Genomic DNA, 19,212 nt, shown 5'->3' on the forward strand with positions numbered 1-19,212 from the left:
TACAACAGCAAATCAAGCATTCATAATATGCCACAAAACATTTATCTACACACTGATGACTGAAATCTAACATAAAATTAATGCAGGCATTTAAGTAGTATTATGATTCACAATTAAGCTATGCATATCTTTTTCAGGAACATCTCAGAGAGAATTTTATGTTTCAAGAAAACCAGCATTAAAATGCAATTTTCTTTTTGACTTGCCCTTCAAGTCTCTGTTTTAAGAATTCGAGTCAATTTTTAAACACTGTCTCTGAATTTTTGGTGGTGAATCACATATATAGTGTTCATACTGATTTAAACTAGGTATGAAGAAGTGAAGTTAAAAATTATGATACACAGACATAGCAGTAACCACTTAAGCTCAGAGAAACAACTGCATTGAGAATACAAGGACAGGAACATTTGGATACCATTTTAGGTCATTATTTTACCTGGTTCTGATGTGTGACCAAGAAAAACCATCACAACATCCACTCTGTGAAGCACAGGGTAATTATTTCCACCCTGCCTTCTCTTGTGTGCTCTATTTCAATCCTAACAGCCTATAAATCAAGAAAATCCTCCCATTCATGGCTCCTTTCATGCAGTGTTGGCAGGCCAGAATGGAGAGCACTGACACCTGCTTCAAGGAAAGCAGCCTCACTAGCTGGATACCTAACTGCAGTTGCATTTTTAAACAAAGGCAGTAAGGAAGCAAATCAGAAAGTCTCTGTAACCCCAGCTAATCCCAGAAAGAAGGCCCTGCCTTCCAAAGTGCCTTCAACCCAAACTATTGTATTACTCTACCTGCTGCACTGGTCTAGATAAAGCAGCTTGGGATAGTAACCATGCAAACACAAAGCTATACACAAAATAAATTACTCCACAGCCTGCTGTTAAAATATTACTTTAGCCATGACTTCGTATCTGTTAGGAACAGAACATCTTATCAGAGTGCTTTTATACATTTATAGTATTTTTAAGGCCCCTGCATTTTTACAGTGGGTTCACCAGAATTTTTTTTTTCTGCAGAATAGGGGTAATATGTATGCTCAATATCCCTTTTTAAAACAAATAATATCCCAGCATTTTCAATGCAACCAGAACTTGATCATCACATTGAATATCTAGAAAAGATCTCATAAAACACATACTGGGCAGAAAATGGTGAATTAGGAAAGAGAATTTTTAAGACAAAGAAATAATTACTATGCCTAAAAAAAGTCAGACTGCCAAAATACAGTAGGACACAATAAGAAAACCATTGGTGATTGCTTATCTTCATCTTACTTTTCTTCTCCAAATATTTAGCTAATGGCCACTAAGGACAGAAGCCTTATCTAGATCGATTTTTCCTATGAGACTACTGGCTGTTCTTATATTCTTACTCTTCTTTAAAGTGATTAAAAACTGCAAGCCTCAGGAACTCTGTTTTTTATAAAACTAATCTAGAGCTATTCAACATCCAACAGCTCAGGAATTCCTATTCAATAATTACACCTTCTCAAACTCCTCACTGGTGAATTGCTCCTATTAATTCTACCTGGGATTTGAACACATTAAGAATGCACAAGTACTGCACCGTGCCTGCAGTGCTCACTCTCTTCCTGCCAACCTTCAGTCTGCATCCAATGCAGGAAGGATACCAAGTGCTGTACATGAGGCTGGGGATGTACAATGAGTTGGAATGACCTCTGGATAACCTCACTCTTTTGGACAATCTTCCACCATGCATTTTTGCCTTTGTGCTTTCAAACCTGTCTGCCACTCTGCATCCCAACAATGATAGTTAAGAGAGAAGGAACATGACAATGATGTCGTACTTGCTGCATTGCACTGATAACCCCCTACACACCCTTGGCTTCTTTCACTCCCTTTTAGAGCTGGGAAATGACTGCCTAAGAGCTTAAAGCTGCTCACCTCATGCCTGTACAGCAGTTGGCACACTGCAGCCTTGAGCCAACTCCACCTAAATCCTTGTGCAGGGAGCAGGGATGCAGCAGCTGACGCTGCCGGCACTGTGGGTGCTCCTCCCTACAAGAGCAACACCCTTCACCCATAGCCAGGGCTCCTCAATCCTTCCAGCACACACAGGAGCAGAGGAAAAGCTGGCAGTACTACATGGTATATTCAGGCTTCTGCTCCTGTTGACAAGCTGTGAGAAGGAAAGGCACTTTTGATAAGGACAGGCCACAAAGCAATAGGCACAGAGACACAGCACACTGACAAGCCTTGAAGAGGAAGCAGGCAAAACCTTTCGCCCTGTGGTCACGAAATACTTCCCACCACTTTATAAAATATGGGTTTGCATGCCTTGCCCATTAGCAGAGCTGAATTTACTGCTGTCTTGGTCTCTTTTCCACCTTTCTGCTGGCAGCATTCCGGGTGTTTTTTGCGATTGATTTGGCATTTCCATTTATTCTTCTGCAGGCTATTAAAATTATTTTAACACAGCTCATAAGAATCACGCTGGAAAACTACTCAAAGGTTCAGAAGACATTTGTCTGACATTCTACTCCCATATTCCACAGCAATAGTCCTGGATATTCTCCATAAGGCTGGAAGAGGAGCCTGCCAAATACTGAACTAGCCTGGCAGGTGGTTCAGAGCTATTTTTTCCACCAGGAACTCAAAAAATACAGCAGACACAAATATTTCATGGGATATATTCACAGGTCACGCCAGACACAGGAAAGCATTAAGCTCATAAATTAAGCTCGCTCCTTTTCAGTAAGCTGAGACTGACATGTGGCAGAATAAAAGCATTTGGTCCAGCAGTATTCCAGAGCAAAACTAAACTAGAGATCCTTCAAACACAGACTGAATTTGTACTTGAATTTTTTTGATAAATTTTATTTTCACTTTTTAAATGTGCAAATAGCTTGACCTTTGCTGGGCCAGTTCAACTACTTGTACATAGGTACAACATATGGTATGTCTGTGTCTTTACAAGCATTAGAAATGCAGCAAATATTCACTTTCCAAATAAATAAAAAATATTTTTTTAAGACTATCTGTCCCAAACATCTAAGACTCATGTTATATGATCTCAAAATTCCAATATGCCACTAGGGAATAATCTTGGTGGGAGGGCTGTACATTTCTGAAGCCTCACTCTTTCACATACTCAAGCTTCAATTTTTTTCAGTAATATAAACAAAAAGCCTACATTTTGCTAAAGGAAAGCTCATAGTTTCTCACATGTATGTGATACTTAGCCCAGGGCATTAAAAAACCCCAAATACTGCATGAGTTGACAATGCTATATTTCAATGTAATTTAATTAAAATACTAATCTTAGGGGCTGTAGGAATAACTAAAGACAAACCAAGGATGGAGGGAGAAGGGATATGAATCAGAATAAGAGCTACTAGTATAAACCCACATAACATTATCTGAGTTTAAAGGGCAGTGAAAATACTCTGCAAAACAATATCCTGAGGACACAAAAAAGAAAATCCATATAAAGGAAAAAAAGAGAATCAACAACAACAACAACAACAAAAAAAAGCAAAGGCAGGAAAATTCCCTTTATGAGCATCTCCAGCGAGCTTTATTGAAATAAAAGGTGATCAAGTAGTTCTATAATCCAAAGTGAAGTCTATAAGCCAAAGTGAAGATCCCAGCACTTTCTGGAAAAAATTCAGTCCCCTTGAAAAGTAGAGAAGGTGAGTAGCTGAAGTGTTGTGTGTTAGAGCTCACTTCTGGAAAACCTTTGTTTGCATGTAGCTGATCACATGACAAATAGCTTTTGGAAATAGGCTCAGGCAAGAGTCCTCCAAGGGGAAATGTGTTGCACATTACATGGCCATCATCAGTAACAGGTAGTAAGTTTTGACATTTATCATATGCAGCAAATTTAATATAAACATGGTTTTTCTATTAGGCAGAGGAGCAGAACACAAGTTTCTCAGAGAAAACTGTGCTCTGAGTTCCTCTGATTTTTTCTCATGCACTTAACACCTGTGAGGAACATTAGAGGAACCAACACAATATTCCAAAAAACCATGTGACTGTAGTAGCAAGATACCAAGCCAAGACACTACGAAATAGATCCTCAAATGTTTTTTTCAAGCACTTAAAAAACTCCTCAAATTCCTTTATCCCAGGTACTTTGCTTCTCTGCATGGATGTAGCAAAACCTTTCTCTCACGTGGTTTCTTATAAAATTACTAACTCAGCTGTAAAAAACACCCATTGCCCACGGCACTAACATCAGTTTTTTGGTAAACAGAACATCCCAAGTTTTTCCTTGCTTGATCTTTTCTGTGATGAATATTGATAGGTACTTTTGTTCTCCAAATCCTTCTTTTCCTGACCTTTTTTAAAAGACTCTGGCAGTTAATTCAACTTCACTAATTATATGCTAATTTTTGTATGTGGTTTCTGATTTCACATACAATTTCTACAGTTGCAAAGCTTGTGTTTTCACCAACAGATATTGCTGAATGCAAAATAAAACTATATGATCAAGCTGTCTTAATGACCAATATTAACTGGAGAGAGCCTGCACAGAGAGCATAAGCCCCAGATTTCATTTGCACTTGTTACACACATTTACAGAGGTGCATGCCTAGTTCCTATACAGACAGAGCTTTAAATCCATCAAATGCCTGGAGACACCTACAGATGTTTTTTGTAGCCTCACAACAAGACTTTACAGTCTTTAATTTCTGTTAAGCATATTTAACTAATTTTGCCTATTAATGCTGTGTCATCTGGGAGGAAACTTCTCAAGCAACTCTCTCCCTATGACATCTCTGAGTTCTTTTGACACATTTCATATGCTGCTTCTGAAAACCCGGTATTTGCACTGATTACCCACCCTAAAATCTAAATTGAGAAGAACAGAGCTAGGGGAGGTGACTTAGATGTGCACTGAACTCAGAAAATAACCTGGACAGAGACACTGGTAAATGCTTGAAATATCAAACAGCAAATATCAATAGCTGCAACATTAAGATAAAGACATCTTGGTGACCTGGGGGACAAATGATCAAGTCAAACTGCTTGTAGACAGCAGTTCCAAAATTAGCACTACATATACTGTGTTCCAAAATTAGCACTACGTATACTACCAAATGCAAAATCACCAGGAGTGGGGATTAGCATCAGCCAGCTTCTTAAGAACAATTTTTCTACTTACACAGCAATTTAATAATGTTAATGGTGAGAGGAACTGAGCTGCCATGACTATCAGCTAATTGCATTAACATGTACAAAACACCATAAAAATTTCATGCAACGTCTGTTTTGCAACCATTCATCATGGACATGTTAACAAAATCCATTATTTGCACCACTCCATCAACTACCAGAAATCATACATACTTTGCTGTTGCCAGCTTATTTAAAGTTCTCATTATCTACAACTAGCAGATTATCTGTAGGCTCCTAAACACAGAATTAAAGCAAAATAATATTAATTTTTGTAAAAAATATGGTTTCAGGGTTCATTGTAAATGCAAAAGGCACCCAGACCCATTCTTATGCAAAAGGCTCAGTGTCACAGTTTCTAAAGCACAGACATTAAGCCAAGATGAAGGCTGTCTTGTTAACCAGAATTACCTTAGGACAATGGGCCCTAAAAGCCATAAGTTAAAAATATCATAGTAGTAAAAAAGAGAGGTTATTAAGTTCTACATAAATGTACTGCTTCCATTGGATGTCCACAAGTCAAGGATGTGAGCATCCAGACTGTGACTCCTTATGCCACAAATCACTGTCCATGTCCAGGGTATGTCTTCTCCCCTTGGGAAACCCTCTAGATTCCAACAGAACACAAATTCTGTCAGTGGTGCTCTATAGGCACTGCTTTCTGCAACTCATCTCACTTCAAAGCAGTCAAATACATTCAACTGACACCTGTTTAAATCTTTTTCATCAGCTTCATCAAGGCTGAAAGTGTCACCAGAGCATTCATTTCATCACCCTTGATGGGTCATTTGATCACCCTACATGCCACATCTACAAGAGTTCTATCTCCCTACAGAAACATTTCAGTGTCTTGGAGCTACACCTTACTGGAGTAACACTTGCAGTTTTTGACAATTCTATTGAGATTACATGAGAAATCTGAAAACAATTCCTCATCTCCCAAAGGTACACCAAAACCATCCTAAAGAAACTATCAGAACCACAATGACTTATTATGTATGACATATGGATTGAAATTAATAGCAGACTTAAGACAGTTAAAGCTACAAAGTATTTTTTAAAAGACTATTTGATATTCATCATTGTTCTCACTATTTTCCTGTCCAAGAATAAAGACATATATGACAAAAAAAGTCTGTGATGACTCTCCCCAGACTTCTTCAGTCATCTCAAAGAGAAACAAAACAACCTTTCCTCTCCCCCCACACCAAATCTAAGAGATGGAAAACATTAGTTACAGAAATCAGTCCAAAATTGTGGATTTTGCGATAGTGAAACAGATTTTGCCATTTTAAATAGTGCTCAGAACACTGCATGTGTAAGGTCTTTTTTTAAATTATTTTGCTATATTAACACTTCCTCTGAAACCACATTCTGAATGTGCTCCATCTGATAACTGTGCAATGCAGAAATTATACACTTGGAAAACTCATTATAAGATGACAGCATTATGTTAATGTGTACTAAAAATTACTACTAGTTGTAACTTTAATTTTCCCTGCTTCCCCCCTCCAAAAAGAAAAAAATAAAAAAGGAAAAAAAATCAGCATGCACTTCAGCATTAAGCATCTTTTGGCTTTTTTTTTTTTTTTGCCAAGAAGTATGATTTAATAAGATAATACATTGTTGACTCACCACAGCATGTGCTATGTCTCATCTATAGGAAATAGTTCAAAGGCATCAACTTCATGCATGGGTTGCCATAGCTGATATTTGAGTCTGGCCTGCTGTTGGTACAGGTTTCTAATACTAGCCCTAAGCACAAAAAAAAAGAGAAAGAAATATTTGGGGTTTATTTTTCAAGTCTAATTGACACAGAAAATTTCAGAAAACTAAACTAACCTGGAATATCATTATCTGCACATTATATAACAAAGAATTTAGATTTTCCTCTGATAATACCATAATGCATCCCATTCAGGCAGTATTTGTACCATGAATTTCCTTTCTTCCACACAAAGAAGAAAGGCAGGAGACAGAAAATAATGTAGAATGAAATGCTGTTTAAATAGGAGAAGTGTGTCACAGTTATTCTCCCACCAGTAAAAAAGAAAAGGGAAAAAAAAAAATCAAGGCCTTAGTGCTCAAGAGCACATGTTCAAGACTGTTCAAATTGAAACAGATGGTACTAAAAAAAGAAACCCAACATAAAACTGATCTAAAATAATTATTTTTGTTTCTATACTATCTATCTTTCTCAGGCCAGATCATCATTTTTTTCTTTGGAATGAGGAAAAGCAGAAACTTCACCTATGACAAGTTGAGATATGGACACAGTCACCTGCCACCAATACCTGGGGATGGAAATTAAATTTGACTTGTGACATTATTAACAGCTTTAAAAACTGTGTGATATGGATAATATAGGCATCAGGAAAGGCCTGTGAATTAATGCTTTTATCCAATAATCACCCTCTTAAAAACAAATAACAAAGCATGTGACAAAAAAGTTCAACTGACAAAGCAGACACAGCCAAGAAAGGTAAAGACAACCTCAAGAACTGTAGGAAAAAGCAAATGCTGTGGTATTAAGATCGTGAATAAGAGAAATAACAACCAAACATGGTGGTCTGGTACCTAACCACTGAACAAAACAAAGTGATTACGATTAAGTATAAGGTTTGACCTGTATCCTAAAACGCTTTCAAGTATCTGAGAACTAAAACTTTGTACTAAGAACAGCAAATGAAAAATCCTCATGAGAAAACAACTACATAACAAAAAAGAGCCCAACTCAGGCTCCTGAAATCCCACTCTCAAATTACAGTTCCTAATTTGCCAGGCTATTGACCTCTTAGCGTAGAATCCTGGTGAAGCAGCTATTGACTTGACTGGAAGTCTCTTCTGGACCTCCAACTTTTAGTGATTATTACCTCACAAAAGTACCGAGAGAGTCCAACACAGTCAAAGATTTGTGTTAGATCAGGTCCTAACACATCCCAAATTTCCCATGTAACTGCTGTGATGTGAACAAGAGGCTGCATTCACAGGGTCATCAACATGGTCTTGTTCTTAGATGGGAGAAAAGCCCAGAACCTGCCTGAAAACACAACAGTTGCTTTTCCTTTTTCTTGCTGTAAAAAACCACTGCCCTGTGCTCCAGGCACAGTCAGGAAGATCCTAGGGTACACTAAAGCTCATGAATTCACATCCTTCGTGTAGAAATGAAACTGAGAACGTACCACCACCACTAGTGAGTTCACACACCGAAACTTCTACCAAAAATCTCACTGTGTAAAAAACCAGTAAGAATGGAATATTTTGGGATCTGAATTCCCTGCCTTCCTATTTTAGCAACTGGCCAAGACTGATTCTAAAGCTTGCCAACAAAGCTATAGCTAACAGGCTAAAACACAGTAGAGCAGCTCAAGAAGAGCTGTGTAACTTTCATAAACAGTGGAGAGGGGACCAGGAAATTCCATTCCATCCCCTCTACTGCTTTTGATTTCTACTTTAATCACTGGTGGTCCTTTCATGAGGGTTCATTTTCCTTGCAAGTAGCCTTCAAAACAGTAAGTGTGCAAGAATCATAGAAAAGGAGCACACACACACATACACTGAATATATATATGTTATATATTCAGTATATATATATTATATTTAATATAGTACATATATTAGTGTATATATATATCCGTATATATATTATATATAATATATACATATTCAGTATTGTAGCCCAATGAAGACTCTCTCCTTTACTCCTGATGACATAACAGAGCAGCAAGTATGGTGATTCTGCAATCACTAGGCTTTCAGGACATAATTTCTAGTACTGCTATTATTGTAAGCTCAAAATGTAATCACTGGAATGGGAGGGGCTATGAGTGTAGAATGCTTGTGACAAAAACCCCAAAAATGACAAAAAAACCAAAAATTTACTAGGATTTAAAAATTTATTAACAAGCCGGTGATATTTTCTGTAATTTGGAATTTTCCAAGGAACTGGGTAGTATCTACTGAACAACAGTTTAAGAGATTGCCAATTTTAAAACTGGAGGCCTTTCCCTAAATGCAGCTTTTCTCTCTTCCAAGTCTTAAGAAAATTATGATGTTGTCTGCAAAAGCAATGCTAAAATCACCCTCCTTTGGGCCTGCTTTAGGCCTCCCTTAAATTGGATGAATTTTGCAATGAACTGTAAACTACAATGAACTTTATGACCTTCTCCAATACCATGGCAGTGAAATTTTGATAACTTGCTCTTTGCTTTCCCAAGCCAGATTTGGTACTGTAACACTATTTGAAGGTGTATTGATCCAGTAATGTTAAATCACTAAAAAACAGCTGCAAACATGCCAGCCACTGACAGCAGGGAAAAAACCCCAAACCTATAAGAAAACACTCATCCCTGTCATCTGCTCATAGAAACCTGTGTGTGCACTGAAGGAGCTTTTTAACAATGAGAAGGACATTTTCCAAGGAGGCAGACAAGCAGCTAAGTTAACTTATTTTTCATGGTAAGTGATTTCTGTCCTTATCCTATTTAGGAACATCCTTGTAATCTTAACCCTCCTCAACAAAACCATAATTACAACAGGAGCCCGAAAAATTATGCATACTCTGAAACAGCAGGAGAGATCTATGAGCAAGAGTTCAGTTTATTGAGAGTCAGGGAAAAAGAATATTGTTTAATGGCTGAGGTCAAATCACCTTTGTCGTTCACATCCGCATCCCTGTAAGACAAAGTCATTAGCTGAGCCAACTGAAAGGGTATTCCTATGCCACCATTCCTAGCAGGAAGAGAGCAGACAGCCAGAGGACCATAGAAGAAAATACTGCTCCAGTGTTCCTGACCAGTGATTACACAGCATTGTACTGAAAGAAGGTTAAAACAGTGGGGGTTTGGTGCACCCCATTTTCCCCAAGGCATGGGGACCGAAGATAGGTTACACATGGGCAAAGACAAACAGCCCCGTGCCATACCTGCAGCAGCCTGTTCTGTCTTAACCCTTCTCTTTTCCTAAAGCTGGGCTTGCAGGACAACCTTTGTGTCCTCCACCAAGCTGATTTCAGACTCCTCTGATGAGTTACAATATACTTATTTGCATTTTCCTCCCAATACATTTCTACTCCATGCCATAATTTCCCTCAAAATTTGTATTTCCACATAGTGTCGGTTTTTCCCTGTAGAAGTCTCTGGTAAAACTTACAGTGAACATATCAGAGGAGGGGAAAGTTGCACTGAGGATATCAGGAAGCTATGCAGCAAAAGAAGCCCATGTAAACAAGCTGACAATCCCCCAGCACACGAATGGTGTGAAACATGCCCATCATGGTTCACTGGGAGCACAGCCTGCTTATTAAACAATGCTGTAACACTTAATTACCCAAGGCAAATTTCTATTATTTCTAATAATGTCACTCTGCTGTAAAAAACAAAACCAACATTTCTTCCTATAGCAGTAGCTTTTTCTGCCAGAGGATCTCTCTGCAAAGCAACATTGATTTCACCGCAGCATCTACAGATTGTTAATTCTCTTTTGCAAAATAACTGGCCCATAGCTTGCTGTAAACACTTCTCCTGAAAGCTCTTGTGGTTCTGTTAAACCCAGTGGGCTGAGTTGCTCACTTGAATCCAAGTAATGTGGAAGAGTGATGATTAAAGGCTACTTTCTTAAAAACAACCCCCACCCCCACATCCAACAAGGTCTGTCAAACACTTCCACATACACACTTTTTTTTTTTTTGCATTCAGTCGCTCTGCAAAAGGCTAGGACTTCTGTCCTTTGAATCTTCCAGCTCCTTGTCCTCTCTTTATTTTTCCACATTCAAATTTTTCCCAGCTGTGTACGGATGGACTACCGTATACCCCTCACAGCACCCTCATCTTTCTCCTGAAGTGCAAGCCAAGGCACCTCCTTCCCCCCAAAGCCTGCAGGCAGCGTTAGAGGCGATGAGGCTGAGTAAAGCCCCGGTGTTTACAGGAGCCAGCTGGTAAAGCAGCAGCACCACAGTGTCATGCCCGGTGTGCCCCTGCCCTGCTCACACGGCCGCCGGTCACCCACAGCGCCCCAACATTACCGCTGGTACCCACCCGCACACAGACAGGAAAATGATGCTCCTCCGGCCACAAAATGGACAGGTGCAGCCTTCTTGCTTCGCTTAGCAGTTTACTTCATTAACCTCTCTCTCCCCCTCTCCCCTGCTTTAATATTTTTTTTTTCCTTCTCAAGCAGCAATCAATATTCATCACCCCACCCTGCGAAAGCAGTTAGTCAAAGAATATTAGCATCAGCCACCTACCATTCCTTGCTCGCCAGCTATTCTCTTCGTCCAGAAACCTTTTCCCCAAACTGCGACTTTAGGTGGTATTTTAAAATCACATTCCAAACAGTGCCGAGGAAAAAAAATAGGCTATTTATAATAATGGGGGGGGGAAAAAAAGGAAAAAAAAAGAAGGGAAAAAAAAAATGGGCAGTTGGTTTCAAGGTAAATCACCGTATTCCTTTAAAGAACTGAATAAAAGCCTGGGGAAGAGGGTAGAAGAGAACAGAAAAAGGGGAGGCAAAATGTCTGATAATAATGAAATAAAAGGGGAGGGGGGGGGAAGAGTGGCTTGCTGAATCACGCTCTTTCACTGCCTGGAAACCATTGTGCAGCGTGATGCTGGCTGTACCATTGTGGAACCTACCAGAGGAGACAGGCAGAGAGCTTGGGGAATGGGGCTGCTATGGCAACTGAAAGGAGCACACATGACGTCAAAGCACACAGAGGTCTCGCAGGGGGAGGGAGAGAAAAATCTAATCTGCAGCCACAGCCACGGTATCTCCTGGAGAATCAGGGGATAGAGCAGTCTGCAAAGGGAAGCTGAGCGGCCTCCTGTAGCACTCACCAGCAGCAGCAGCAGCAGCTCAGACATCTGCAGTACAGAGGGAAGGTGGTAACAGCAGTGTGGATCTGCTCTTTTGTTTACATTAGCTGCTATACAAACACATAAATGCCCATCACCCTAAAAAAAATGCAAACATTTTTAAAATTCAATCAAGTTTCAGCCTGGGAGAGAGATTTTAAAAAATTACAAAATTACAACACATCTCCTCCACAGCTATTGAACACAGCTACTGCTCAAAAGAACAAGCAGTGCAACCTTTGGAGTCCCTCAGAAGCCCAAGGACCTGCTAAAGATCTCCCCACCAGCAGTAGGCTGTGCCCACTGCTAGACTGCCACAAATCCCACTTCTAAAAACCACCACTGCACAGAGGAACTATTGCATTTTTTGCTCACAGAACCAAGCAGAGTTGGTGATGACTTCTGATGCCCTCCAGTTTAAAAATTAAGCAGATAACATTTCTTCTGCACATGTCAAACTGCAGGATGTCTTCTCTCTTCTGACATAAAACAGCAAAGAAAGTACATAGGAAAGGTACTACACTTCCATGAGATTTAGGCTGGGGTAAGAGCTAGTCAGAAATATTATCATACAATCATAGAATGGTTTGAGTTGGGAGCAACCTTAAAGATCATCCAGCTCCAATGTCCCTGGGCAGGGATGCAATTGATTTGACCAGATTGCTCAGAGCCCCACCCAACCTGGACTTGCACATTGCCAGGGATGGGACATACATTCTTTCATTCATCTTTCATCTGCCCATCGTTCTTAATATCTAACCTAAACTTGCTCTCTTTTCAGTTTTAAGTCATTCCCCCTCATCCCATCATTCTAGGCCTATGTAAACAGTCCCTCTCCATCTTTCCTGTAGGCTCCCTTCAGGTCTAGAAGGCCACAGTTAGGTCACCCCAAAGACTGCTCCAGGCTGAACAATCCCAATCCTTTTTGCCTTTCCTCCTATTATGGTGACATTCTATCTTGCCAAAAATACCCTTTCAAAGAACCAAACCATTTTCTTCAGTATATCAATTTCATTGGTCAAAAAGAACACCAAGGAACTCATTGCAGCTTTCTGGCCACTGGTCTGAATATTCCACAGGTTTTGCCACACCCAGAGGCAAACACAGTCCTGTGAGACCAGGAACTCAAACACAGAGGTCATCTAACCCAGGCTGGGTAACTCCTGCTTTTCTCAGGGCCACCCAAGTGCCCTAAGCAGCCCATACACTGACATATGGCATGACACATAAACATTTAAATCGTTTAACCTGGCTACAGACCAAGTGAAGTCAATGGCTGTGATGGGCCCCTGAGTTATTGGTTGCCCATTCTTCCCTACATACACCACTCCCCCTTCTCCATCAGCCTGTTTCTTATCTTTTGCAGGTGAAGGTTTTTGTTTTAATTCATGCATCTTTCCTACATACATAAATAATACATAAATACATGCATGAAGGTCTGAACACATTTAGTTGCAGCGAGAAAATATTCTATAGTTCCAACTTTCACACAGCTGCCTTTCCCCCCCCCCATTTACTTAACAGCTCCACCACAAGCCAACAATCACCACAGAAAGGCCTCCCCACACTCCACAAATTACTAAGAGAAAATGTGAAGATGTCCTGCCATTGTCACCAGTGCCCTGTGGAGGGACAAAGGGCAGCAGGGCACAACTTCCACCACAGTTTGTGAACACCTGGATGGTAAAAATAAACAATATGCCAGATACTTTTAATGTGTCAAGCTACTGGTCTCAGTACTGGTCTTCTTCAACAAATCACTATTTTAAGGTAAAATACCAGGATGAAATTACCTCTCTGAAAGATTTTTTTTCTTAAAATATATCCATACACATATTTTTCTGCATTACAAAAAACATTCAGCATACAATAAATTTAAGTTTCATAGGAAAAAAAAAACCAACAAAAAAACCCCAACAAACCCACACTATTGTGTGAGTCAGAAAAATACCTTTGAAAATACCACTAACTGACCACTCACTGGTGCAGAAGGGATTAAGGGTGGCTGCTTCTGACATAATTACAGGAGTGGGGTTGGAGAAACAGAGACGAGACAAAGAGCCTAAGCTTCTGCAGCAGCGACAGAAGCTTTGGAGTACAATTAGGATACTTGCCCTTGAAACAATGGAAAATAATGGAAAATAGTGGCTTTTCAAATGCTTCTTTCCCCAATGAAGGGATGCTGCTTCCTCAAGCTCAACACCAATTCTCTCCACATTCATCTCGGGTGATTTCAATGTCCTCCTGAGATGCTTTACTGGCTGGTCCAAGATACACCAAGATGCCACAAAATGCATTCCACACTGGAATCAGGCCTCAGCTAAACACTGTAATGGCCTGACACAGTGCATCAGACTGGCATCAAACAATTTAAACAGATCATTTTTGGCATCAGTTTCCCAGAATAGCTGCCCCAGTCTTAACTGGTGGCTATGCTCTCTGTGACAGGTAAGGCCAGAAGTGGGTATGGCCTAAATTTAAGGTTGACTGGATGTGAGCAGATGTTTACAGCACAAAATTAGCTACAAAGGTCACAATGAGCCAACTTAATTAATTTCAGCTAAACTCTTGGACCTCCTCTTTGTGCCTCTAAAGCATTCAGTGTTGGTCCTCCTTAGTACAAAAATAATTTCATTTCAAATGCAAATTCTGCATACAATTTGCAACCCAGGAGATGAAAGCTGGACTGTACCTCTATCACTGATTTTCATGAGAGACACTGGGAGCACATTTCTCCCAGAGCCTGCTGCAAGGATGGCTGAATGTAGCAACTACTGAATTGCCACAGTTTGCAATCCAGCACATCAAAGCAATCTCAGCTTGGTGATGGCTTAATGCAGTGGGCTGCAAACTGTGATGGTTTAAGAGCTGTTACACACCCCCTTCAGCTCTGCCTGCCTTACAGGGGTCATATTGCTCTGAATCACATTAAATTAAGGCCACTACAATAAAACCCTAGTAAGCAAGCATCTTCATGTTTTAAGGCATAAAGCAACAAACCAATCTCTGAACAAATTCTTCCACCCCAGTCGGTGCTAAAGCCAGGACTAAGGGATTTCTCAACATCACGTTCAGTCACAGCTTTGTATGATTCCAGCCTGATGCAATGCTGCACTCTCCAGTGGAACAGTGAAGGTGTGTGCCAGGCTCTCCATGGAACCAGCCACTGCTGTTCTCCCCAGGTATGTACCCACTGTACACGAAATCCAAGAGCGTCTTTGTTCCAAAAATTATTCTTCAAGAAGGGTGCAATATAACAAACTCTTTTTTTGCAGCTTTCCTTTGTCTGCCATACAACCCTCCACTGTACTGAACTTCTCAGCTAGTTTTTAACAAAATCCAAAAATTTGCAATGCTTTCTTATTCAGTCTCATTCTCAAGGAAAAATTATTGATGAAAATTACTGTCCTGGACTTTACCCCGGACAAAAGAAATAATAATCTTGGATTTTGTGTTCATCTCCATCAAGAGGCCTTCAAAGCCATTACATTTTCTACATTGTTATTATGCCAATGGTTGAGAAAGGCTTTAAAAAAATTTAAGAAAGCTACACATACTCCTATAACCCTTCTTTCATCCCCTTTACTGCCACTACCTCTTCACTGCTGTATCATAAAGAAGTGGACATTTTAACCTCAGGATTTCTCTTACTTTGTTATACAGGTGGACAAATGTAACAGAACTAAACTGAGATGGAGTATTAACTATGACCAGCATCATGTCAGTTTTTTATATAACTCTGAGGTGGAAAAGCACAATCTAATCCTTCCTGTTACCTTCCTGAGGCCTGACCCACACAGAGATGCTGCAATTACAAAGCGTAATTGGAGACAAAGCCGGGTAATTGAGAACAGGCAGTGATATCACAGGGCAGGGCATGGCGGTTGGACAAGTCCACTTGATTCATTTACTCAGAAGGGAGGTTTTAAGTGAAAGAAACAGTGAATCAACACAACAGATGCACCAGAAGAATTCTTAAAAGACAGACTGATTAGCAATAAGCAATCGAAGGAGTTGCACTGATGACTTGCTTGTACTTTGTATCAAAATCTAGCAGATATCTGACCAAAATGCATTATTTTAGATATTGAAATCCTACCTTAGATGTAGTAGAGGACAAGAGCAAATTCAGAAAAAATGGTTCTTCAAGTCAAGAGTGCTTTTCATTACCCATACATTTCTAAATCAAATGTAAGATAGGATAAAACAAACCTTAGCAGATATGCATTGAACAGCAAAAGCACAGGCAATAAAACAGGGGAAATGTGCACACAAATACATGCACATGAATACACAAACTTGAAGGGTTCAAGCTTTTACACTCATCAACATTAGAAAAAGGATGTTGTGATAGCAAGCCCATAAAAATGAAATAGCAAGATGCACACATGTCACTAGCAATAAATTAGATGTACAAAACTGGACTGTTAAATAATTACTTCAGTAAAGGGAATGAACTCAATGAATAACTTCAAGCATCCAAGTGTTAGAGAAACAGGACTCTCTCAATGTACATGAAACTATTTCATCTGTTCCTTCAATTACTGCATCGTTAGTGAAAAATATTTTACTACTTAATTGATGACACACATATCAAAATTACAGTTTTGGCACACAATAATACTGCTGCCATTTTTGAAACTGCTTTGTCTGCTGTCAAGAGGTGCATGTCCTGTAAAACTCTAGCAAATAAATATACCCTAAAATGCACTAATATAATTTTGAATAAATTTAACATGGGTGTTTTATTGTTCTAATGATATAGAACATTACATAAAATGCCAAAGGTGCCATAAACCAAATGCTTACTATGAAAAAGAAAACAACCTTAATTCTAAATTGCCATCTGAAGGTAATGCCATGAACTGCTCAAGTCTTATTTAATTTTAAAAATTGCCACTTCCTGTATTCAGTAATTCTTCCAGAGCGCATGATTTCATGCTCAATTTTCCCTGCAGAGATCCATAAGGCATGTATGAAGGATTCAATTACAAATGATTCCAGTACAATAGAGCACTAAACAGAATTTAATCTTGTTTCAGTATGCAAACAAACAGAAACCAGTCCCTCCCCCAAATGAGTACATTCCCCATTTACATAAGATGAACACACAGCCATCGTTTACAACATTTCACAGGTTTACCTGAAAACCAGGACACACTTCCAGCTGACTTCTGTGAAAAATTCCACACTGTCAGTTCACTTTGCTACGACCATAAAATTAAATCAGACTGTGACAGATGGTGTCCAGCCTGTCTGAAGATATTATCTGCTGTATAAATATTGATGATTTCAATAAGTTGTGCTCCAAATATACATTTTGAAACATACAGATTCCTATCTTGAGCTAACAGTAAAAGCTTTGGCTATATTACTATGACAATAGTATGTTCCCCAAGGTAGGATTTAGAAGATATGGGCCAAATCATTCTCTTGGCTAAAAATGCTGTATTCCAAGTTGCACAGACTTACTGAAATGGGAAAAGAATGCATTAGTAGATTTAGTGAACTACATGGATTTCAGCACCCTGCTGAGGGATGGCTCAACCTCCTCTTCTACTGAAAACTCTGGCTCCTGGATTGCTTCAGAAGCTTTTAATATACTGTCTTTTCTTGTAAAATCTTTCTTGGTACATTACTTGCTTGGGAATTGTTTCATTTCTCAAATTTAATTCTCACAAAAGAGCTTGGACCACTCATCGATTTTTTTTCTCAAGCTCACCAGGTGATGCTTTCATTTACCAAGTCCTGATTACACATTTCTTGCACATAAGCAAGTCTCTGCTCCCACAAGGAAACCAAACAGGTCCAACTAAGACTACACACTAAGATTATATAATGTCAGAATTAGCAGTATATGATTTTTTTTTTTAAAGCAATTGGGCTGACTGCCTCTGTGCACTTGGTTCTCCCAAGTATTTCTTCCAAATATGTGATTTCAAAGGTGTTCTTGTTCCCCTTTGGGAGCAGAGTGATCACAAAACAGAAAAAGCATTTTTGGATGTTGTATTTTATCTGAGCCCTGACCCAAGAAATAGGTCAGAAAGGTTTCACTAAACTAGGGAGTTGTAAAGGCTGCAGCTCATAGAGACAGAAACTAGCCCCGAGGACTCCAGCATTGCCTGTGAGTTAAAAAGAAGTAGAACAGCCAAACTTTCATTTGATTTATAAAAAATTCATTCACAGCAAAACACAGTGAGGTAGGGGCACCTACCCAGTGCAACATCCATGAGATGCACAATCTCAAAGCATGTAAAAATTCCCTCCACCACACCTGCTTTCCACACTTGATGCCTCAGGAATGCTTGTGATGCTCTCAAACGCTGGACAACGGCAGGAGAGTGTGAATTACACATGATGCTGCACTGGCATTTGCATGAACCCTTCCCACCTGAGGCAACACTGCCCAAGGGAGCCTTGGCTGCCCCACCCCAGCAGGAGCAGCTCACCCTGTATCTCTGTGTGTCACACAGGCTGGCATGGGGCTGAGAAACCACCTGAAAAACCACATTTCCTCTTCCTCCCACAACTCCTCATGTAATCCATGGTCCCTGTTGGAATGGGTACAAACACAATTTAATGTCACACTCAGATCCTGTTTGCCAAGACACAGCAGCAGACACATCTGAAGACAAACAGAATAGGACCCTTGGGGTTGTTGCTTCCATGGTGTGCTCACATGCTGCTGTCATACAGCACTGTGCAGGTCTGTCAAAGCAACACTTTAAACACCATATTTCAATATTGATTCTGGAACAAAGCAGCAGCTAAGTGAGGACAATGCACAAACTGGCTCTGCTCAACAGCTCCATAATTGCCCAAAGGTGCAGAATAGAGATGTGAAAACAGAGTAATTCCAAGGCAGCACATTTCAATTTTAGAATTGAAGTAATAGCTCAGATATAACAGAGCTATTCATGTTTTCCAGGCATTCTCATTCCATTTAGGCATTGTTCATGCTTCTAGCCATTCCCCTTTGTCACTGTCTCAGCATTCTTCATTTCATCCTGCCATATTGCAAAGAATGCTCAGAAACAGCAAGAAGGAAAAAAAAACCAAAACTCCAAACCCCCAAAAATTTATGCACTCATGAAAATCCTGCCAAGGCCAGAGAAATGTAAGGATCCTAATCTGTTACCTCACTTAAAAATAGAGAGATGGTGTAATCAATGCCTGTTTTCCTACCCTAGAATAAATTACCTGATCTAGACAGTCACCTA

General features: G+C 39.7%; 1 protein-coding gene across 4 annotated transcripts in view; it reads right to left on the reverse strand.

Annotated features, from left to right (window-relative positions):
* The window catches only part of MAPK10 (mitogen-activated protein kinase 10), a 147,062-nt gene extending 135,246 nt beyond the window's left edge, over window positions 1–11,816 (reverse strand). For 2 of the 4 annotated variants that reach the window (XM_077177004.1, XM_077177007.1), the window contains exons 1-2: window positions 11,386–11,816; window positions 6,777–6,896 (exon numbers count right to left, since the gene is read on the reverse strand). In XM_077177004.1, coding sequence (XP_077033119.1) covers window positions 6,777–6,784 — 8 coding nt within the window. In that variant the 5' untranslated portion in view covers window positions 6,785–6,896; window positions 11,386–11,816. Of the gene's footprint in view, window positions 1–6,776; window positions 6,897–11,176; window positions 11,288–11,385 lie in introns of those variants that run through there. The other 2 variants (XM_077177005.1, XM_077177008.1) reach the window with 2 other exon arrangements.
* Window positions 11,817–19,212: the final 7,396 nt, after the last annotated feature.

The sequence above is a fragment of the Agelaius phoeniceus genome, chromosome 4 (assembly GCF_051311805.1).
Source record: "Agelaius phoeniceus isolate bAgePho1 chromosome 4, bAgePho1.hap1, whole genome shotgun sequence".
NCBI lineage: Eukaryota > Metazoa > Chordata > Aves > Passeriformes > Icteridae > Agelaius > Agelaius phoeniceus.